Here is a 7,945-nt window from a genome sequence, read left to right on the forward strand (position 1 = left end):
AATTTTCTTCTGAAATTCAGGCTCTGAAAAACACCAAATATGTGTGTTTTTTGTTTTGAGGGATTCATAAGAACTATACCTTTTTTGTTTTTTTTTTTGTCAAACATGAGAACCACGCTTTCACAGTAACCAGTTTTTAATCACAAATAGAGCTAATGATCTAAACAGAGAAATAAGTCATATATGAATCAAGATTTAGTGTGTTTAGGGTATCCGTCCACTTTTAGAGTTGATTAAAAGTTTGTAACCGGAACAGGTTCTGGCACATTTGCCTTAAAAATGCACCATAAAAAGTTAAGTGTAATTCTGCTATATAACTTCATGAACTTATTGAACAACTAAAACTTAGACGAGCTGATAAATTGTCTAACCTATATTTCGTTCCTCAAGAGTATCGACTGGTCCACTTTCGTAGGTTTTGTATACTTTTCACCGATTGAATCCATAAGTTTCAGGTGGAAAATCATGAAGCATGGTAGTCTGTATTAATATGTAAACCTTCCCGTCACCATCGTGACATTGAAATTTAGGGGATGTAATTAAACTCGGATTTGGAATGATTTTAATAGACTTTAAAATCTTAGTGTAGTCAATCAAAAGATTTTAAAGGATTTTTAGAATCCATGCAAAACTGTGTGTAGTCAATTAAGATTTTAATAGACATATTTAAAGTCCATCCAAATCCAGGTGTATTGAAAGATTAAAGATTTGTAGGATTTCATTAAGTTGTGGATTTTGTGGGATTTGAGAGTAAGAAGTATAAATAACCAAGACCAAATAGAATCCTACCTCACACCTTAGGATTTCAAATCCAAGAACATCTCCCTCTTCCTTTCACACTATATCTTCTTCCTTCATCTCTGCAATTTTTCTATTTCACCTATGCAATTTTTCTACAATTCTTTTTGCAATTTTGTGCAATTTTTTCTTCATGGCCAAGAAGGGGAATTGGAATTGCGTTGTGAAGGAAGAGGAGTAAGAGAGAGTCATGGAAAACAAGATTAGAGTAGTTTTGATAAAAATAAAATAAAAAATAAAAATTTAATGAAAACCTTCCGATACTATTTACTTTAACGAAAAACCACATTTTAAAACTAAAAAGTCAATTTTGATACTATTTACTTTACCTTTTATGTTGTCCTTATTATCAAAACTCAAAATTTTCAAGCTCATTAGTTTTCTTATTAAAAAAACAAAAAAAATGATTGGAGAGGAGAGAGGCTAGCTGGAATGAAAAAGAGAGAAGAATAAAGTGGGGAGGAAATAGGATTGGAAAGAGGTGCAGCTGGAGACTTTTAAGTAGTTGGGTTTATGTGATAATTTTAACTTTTTATTTCAACTTCATTTTAGTGGATTTATGACTTACATACATTTATTATCATTTGATTTATTTGACGGTCAAGATTCAATGCTGTAAAATCTATCAAAATCCACATAAATCTGTTATATGAATCTTCTCAAGTCTTCCAAAATCCATATGGATTTTGTAGAAGTCTCATAATAATCCTATGAAATCCATCACTTAACAAAATCTATTAAAATCCTTTCAAATCCTAAGTCGACTACACCCCTTATAAAAGATGTGAAACCATTTGCCATCTTCTTGTTGTGTTCGGAAAGAGATCCTCGATGGATCTCTCCCACTAAGACTACTGGATCAAGTGATATGAACCTTTAAAATTTTATCCAACGGTCCAAAATTATTATAACTTTTAAGAGATCAAAATAGGTGAACCATTGAATAAAGTTTCAAAGGTCCGGATCTCTTTCCTTTGTGTTCGGCCAATATTCTTATTTTGCAAGGGTGTAAAATAAAATTTTTGAGATAAGATAACAATTCAAAAAAAAAAAAGGAAAAAAAGGAAAGATAATGTGTATTCAGGTGCAATTGCAAAGTAAAATAGCAGACTACGAGGAAAGCAGCTAGCATTCGAGCGTCATCCAATGGGGTCAGCATGCCTCACCCAAAAATAATAATAATAATAAGGGCAAAAGACTATTTACTATCCTCATGTTTCGTGGTTTTCAACATTTAGTACATCAATTTTTTTTCGTCTCAGAGTCATACCTAAAGTGTAAATTTTGGGACAGTCTCATACATCCGTTAGTCAAACTGTTAAGTCTCCCATTAACTGTGACGTGGCGCCCATGTGGACAATGACTCGGCGCCAAGTGGGTCGCCACGTGGGGTCCACGTGGATTTTGTTTTTTTTCTTCTTCTTCCTCCTCCTCCTCCTCCTTCTTCTGGGTTTTGGGGATTGAGTTTTACTTCTTCTTCTTCCTCCGAATCTGGGTTGCAGATTCGGTTTTTTTTTTTTTTTTTTTTTCCTCGGGGGAACGAACTGGGTTCCTCATTTTTTTTTTTCTTCTTCCTCCTCCTCCTCCTCCTCCTCCTTCTTCTTCTGGGTTTTGGGGATTGGGTTTTACTTCTTCTTCTTCCTCCGAATCTGGGTTGCATATTCGGTTTTTTTTTTTTTTTTTCCTCGGGGGAACGAACTGGGTTCCTCATTTTTTTTTTTCTTCTTCTTCCTCCTTCTTTTTCTTCTTCTTCTTCTGGGTTTTTTTTTTTGTTCTTCTTCTGGGTTGCGCTGGGAGGTCGAGGGAGCGGACAACGGGGGAAGAGGAGGGAGGGAGAGGTTGGCGCCGTCGAACTCAAACACCGGAGGGTTCAGGTGCGCGTGGTGAGATTGGTGTCGGAAATGGCGGAGCTTGATAAAATTGGGTGGTGGGTGTCTTGATAAAATTGGGGGATGAAATGGGTTCTGCTGTGTGGGTATCAGGGAAATGAAGGGTGTCGGTGGGTAGGGGTAGAGGGTGGGGAAGACGAAGGGGAACTGGGAGGGTGGGATTTGGGGAAGACGAAGGGGTGGATGAAGGGAGGGTGGGCACGGGTGGGATTTGGGGAAGAAGGGGTTATTTATTTATTTTATTTATAAATTATTTAAATTTATTAAATTTATTTTATAAATAATTTATTTTTAATTTCCATGTGGATGACATGTGGCGCCCAGTCATTATCCACATGGGCGCCACGTCATCACTTAACTAGAAACTTAACAGTTTGACTAACGGATGTATGAGACTGTCCCAAAATTTAAACTTTAGGTATGACTTTGGGATGAAAAAAAATTGATGTACTAAATGTTGAAAATCACGAAACATGATGGTAGTAAACAGTCTTTTGCCCTAATAAGAATAAAATGTATTTAAATCTAGAAACACTAGATTCTTCGTCCTCTTCTCATTTCCTTCCAAAATATAAATACCTTCCTTCCCAAAACTTGTGTCCTCCGCATATCGTCTCTCTAGTCTTTCTCTAGCTTCTCTCCTCTATCAGAGCGATCAGAACCAGCCATATCGGACGAGGAGCACCACTTCGAATACAAGGCACAAAACAAAAAGACACAAACTTCCCGCATAAAGAAAAATTTAGGCACTAATGACCTTTATGGTTAACATGTTAGTTTTGATGACCAACATATTGTGAATCAACTTATTCTTAAATATGTAGTGGATTTTTAGTTTTCTCCTATACCTCAAACTTATTAGAGTTCATTGTTTACAATCATCTGTCAAATTATAAATAAGCAATAAGCCCCAATCAACCAATTATTATGCAGTTACATAATGTTTATTATCACACAAATGTGATGCTGGAAATATAAATATATGTTGCGTGATATATCACCAAAATTTTCTTATGAAATTATGGCTCTGATAAATACCAAATATATGTGTTGTTTGTTTTGAGGTATTAGTGGCTTCATAAAAACCGTGTTCTAAAAAACACCCTAGGCGGCCGCCTAAGCGTTGGGCGCCTAGCAACCGAGGCGTTTTTGGGCAAATCGGGTTGGGCCTAGGCGGGCTAGGCGGGCTGGGCAGGCTAGGCGGTCCTAGGAGGTTTTTTTTTTAATTTTATTTATTGCGTGCTTTTTTCTTTTTTGGTTTAATGGTGGTATACTTATGGAAATAGTGTATCTAATTTGCAAATGATGGATTTACTACAAGTTCATTCAATATTTATGGAAATAGTGTACCTAATTTGCATTTTATCATTATTCTATTATCCATACAAGTATAGTTTTTTTTAGGTGTCAATATGCACTTATTTACAAGATATACAAGAAATTTACCTAAATCCGCCTAGGCGCCTAGGCGCTAGGCGCTAGCCTGCCGCCCGACTAGCGCCTAGCGTTTTTTAGAACCTTGATAAAAACCATACTTTTTTTTTTTTTTGTCAAACATGAGAACCACGCTTTCAAACTACACATACAGTTACCAGTTTTTAATCACAAATAGAGCTAATGTCTAATCAGAGAATAAGTCATGTATAAATCTAGATTTAGTGCATTTAGTGTATCCGTCTAGTTTTAGTGTCGATTAAAAGTTTTTAACCGGAACACGTTCTATTTGTGTACATTTGCGGTGAAAAAAAAAATACACCATGTAAAGTTAATTATAATTATGCTATGTAACTTTATGAACTTGTTGAAGAACTGAAACTTATACGAGGTGATGAATTGTTAACTTGTGAGGCTCGACGGATCCACTTTCATGGGTTTTGTTTACTTTCTACTGATCGAATCCTTAAGTTTCAAATGAAAAATCATGAATATTTTTTTTTTTTTGAGTTGATTGTCTTTAAAATTTACTTACTTTCGTTACTGTATCAATATTATAAACATACGTTCATAACATATTGGTACATCTTGTTGGGAATAACAACATCGACATATTACTAAAAGCATAATGCCAATTAATGGACGTTTTAGGAGTAGAATTCTTTCCTTTCTTATTTTCATCTCCTTTCCTTCCCTCCTCTTTGAGAGTAGAATTCTCTCCCTTCTTATTTCCATCCCATTCACTCCTTTCCTCTCACACTTTGCGTTTTGTTTTATTATCTCTATAAAAAAATTAATATAAAATATTGACGTAATTTAATTGTAATCGTTCAATTATAAATAAAGGAAAATGAGAGAGAATCATCTTCCTTGTCCAATAGCTGACTAGAAGGTAAAGTACCAATGGGCCGGCCCAATTTAAAATCAAAAGAAGAAGATTAAAAAAAAAAAAAACAATGTTTCAGGTGCAAAAACAAAATATCCGAGTGCACATCCAACGGTGGGCAGCGACCCTCACCCAAAAAATAAAATATAAAAAGTATTTAAATTCAGAAACCCTAGCGTACTAGTTTTCTTCTCATAATTTCCCTCTCCCAAATCTCCCGTCCTCTGCGTATCCCCTCTCTCTCTAGCTTCCTCTCTCTCCTCTATCAGAGTGATCAGAACCAGCCATGTCGGACGAGGAGCACCACTTCGAATCCAAGGCCGACGCCGGAGCTTCCAAGACCTACCCTCAACAGGCCGGCACCATCCGCAAGAACGGTTACATTGTCATCAAAGCCAGGCCATGCAAGGTTCGATCTCTCTCCTTTCTCCCTAATTTTCTTCCGATCTGCATGTATTTTAGGGCTTTGATTTCAGATCTTCGCGCGATTTCATTCGATCGTTGATATTTGTTTGCATGCCGTATGGATTTGTTGATGAATTATCTCGCCTGTTTAAGATTATGATCGGTACAGTTTTATTGAGATCGGAATTGATTTTAATCAGGTTTAATTACGATTTTATTGTTTTTCCGATTTTGTTTCTTCTGACTGATTATATAGTGTTGAGATAGTGTTGAGGTGATCAATTATGTATGAAATTATTTGATTTTGATTGCTAATGTTACTGATTGCTGTTATCTACCTGTAACTGATAATAATTATGCACTTGGTGCTGTGGATGGTCTTGATCTGAACACTTTCAAGTTTAATTTGTATACAAAATCCTTTTATCTTAACGGGGAATGCCGTTATACACACACAGCTGTTATCGCGAAACTTGTTCGAGGCCGAGCTCTTATTGCATCGTCCATGTCTGAATAATATTTGAATTTGTTTTCTTTTTCTATTTTTGTTTTTGTTTTTGTTTTGTAGCTGTCCTTTGTGAGGGAGTGAATATATGTGCTGAATTGATTGTTTAATGTCTTCTCGTGATGTTATTATATGATTTATGCTGGTGGCTGTGATACAAACGTGAAAGAACAACTAACTAATGGAATGTTGTCACAGGTTGTGGAAGTTTCCACCTCCAAGACTGGAAAGCACGGTCATGCTAAGTGCCACTTTGTCGGTATCGACATCTTCACTGCCAAGAAGCTTGAGGATATTGTTCCATCTTCCCACAATTGTGATGTATGAACCTCAAGTTTGTTTGGTTTATATTTAAGCACGTCTTTTGTTTCTTCCGTTGGGATATTAATGTTTCTACCTTTGTATTGCAGGTTCCACATGTCAACCGTACCGACTACCAGCTGATCGATATCTCTGAGGATGGATTTGTAAGATTGCATTTTCGTTTGTTGTTATAAAATTCATTGATTTTATTGTTATGTTGCTTGTTACTTGGATGTTCCCACTAGTTTACAATGCTTTGCCTGGCTTGAACCTTAATCTGTTGCTTGCTGAAGGTGAGTCTGCTGACTGAGAATGGTAACACCAAGGATGACCTGAGGCTTCCAACCGATGACAGTCTGCTTACGCAGGTTAGTTTTGTAACATGGCCCCTGTAACATTCGTCTCTTCCACTTAGTTAGTTTAAATGGGGTAGTGTGCTTGTACATGTCTGTTAGGGCTTCAATTGTCTTGGTGTTGTCTATGCTGCTAGTTCGTCTTTATTCCTGAAAGACTGTAGAATCCATGTGTGCTGGAGGATTAACTTTTATTGTTTGACGCATTTTAAAACTTTTTCCTTTGCTTAACTACTTTTATAACGATGTTTCCCGCTGGTTGTCCTTGTAGAGTCTTAAATGGTTTTTGGTATCTTATGCAGATCAAGGATGGGTTTGCAGAGGGGAAGGATCTGGTTGTTTCTGTCATGTCTGCGATGGGAGAGGAGCAGATTTGCGCCCTCAAGGACATTGGTCCTAAATAGATGCACTTTGTTCTTCGGGAACGCTAGTTTTCAGATTCAAAATGGAACGGTTAACAGTATCTTTCGGGTCACCCCTTTCAGGAGCCTACTGTTCTTGATTAGAGGTGGCCTTGGGTTATAAGTTGATGTTGCCATTAATTAGCGTGTCGTTGACAATATTTTTGTTCTGTTCCTGTTCTGAACCAATCCCCCAATTTCATGGTATTGGCTTGAGTTATATTGAAGACTGTATAGTACCTTCACTTGTTCTCGACTTCAAAATTTCCATGGTCCTGGTTTTTCGTCACTTGACGGATTCTTCGTGTTGCATTGTGCTTGCCTGGTATGCCTGTGTTAAATTCTCTCTGCCAACTTGTACTGTGATTGTGGTTTTGCGCTAAGTTACTACCCTGCGGTTGTGCAGTCTGGTTGGTTGCTTTCCTTTGGTAACTGGATGATCCGTTTGTTGTTTTGGAGCTCGTTTGGAATTGCTTCTCTGAAGTGCTTCTATTCTATTAGCTTATTAAATTTTTTAGTAAAAATGTGAGTGCTTTTATGAATGCACACACTACTTTTTGAGTCAAACTGAAACTAAGCGAGGGAGATTCTTTAAAATCCATGTGTCTCGTGGTTGCCCGGTACCGTCAATTTTACCCATCCAACCTAGGAGAAGCCATAACCGGTCAATATCTCGCTCAGAAACGACCGGAGTTCCATAGGCCGAAGGTCGATATTGCCGACATATTGCTGGTACCGGCAATATTGCCGACATATTGCGTTGGTCTCCAAATGTTGTTGTTTAACACCTCGATTGTTCATACAGCAAGCGCGATCGATCGTTCATTCGAAAACCGGATTGGTTTTCCAAGCCAGTCATCTGGAATGCCGCCTTTCAATTCTCCGCTCAATGCCCTAGAAGCGTGTGTTGTTGCTGCCTTCACAGTTCACAATGTACACATCGATTCCGAGTTTTGCAATCGCGGCAGCTT

General features: G+C 37.3%; 1 protein-coding gene across 1 annotated transcript; it reads left to right on the top strand.

Annotated features, from left to right (window-relative positions):
- The first annotated feature begins 5,050 nt into the window (after nt 1–5,050).
- Nucleotides 5,051–7,263, top strand: LOC103416502 (eukaryotic translation initiation factor 5A-2). The gene is made up of 5 exons (XM_008354748.4): nt 5,051–5,416; nt 6,116–6,238; nt 6,328–6,384; nt 6,514–6,588; nt 6,876–7,263. Exons 1-5 carry the CDS (start codon nt 5,294–5,296, stop codon nt 6,975–6,977), a joined length of 480 nt encoding a protein of 159 aa, XP_008352970.1. The 5' UTR covers nt 5,051–5,293; the 3' UTR covers nt 6,978–7,263.
- The last annotated feature ends 682 nt before the right edge of the window (nt 7,264–7,945 follow it).

Source organism: Malus domestica, chromosome 16 (assembly GCF_042453785.1).
Source record: "Malus domestica chromosome 16, GDT2T_hap1".
Taxonomy (NCBI): Eukaryota; Viridiplantae; Streptophyta; class Magnoliopsida; order Rosales; family Rosaceae; genus Malus; species Malus domestica.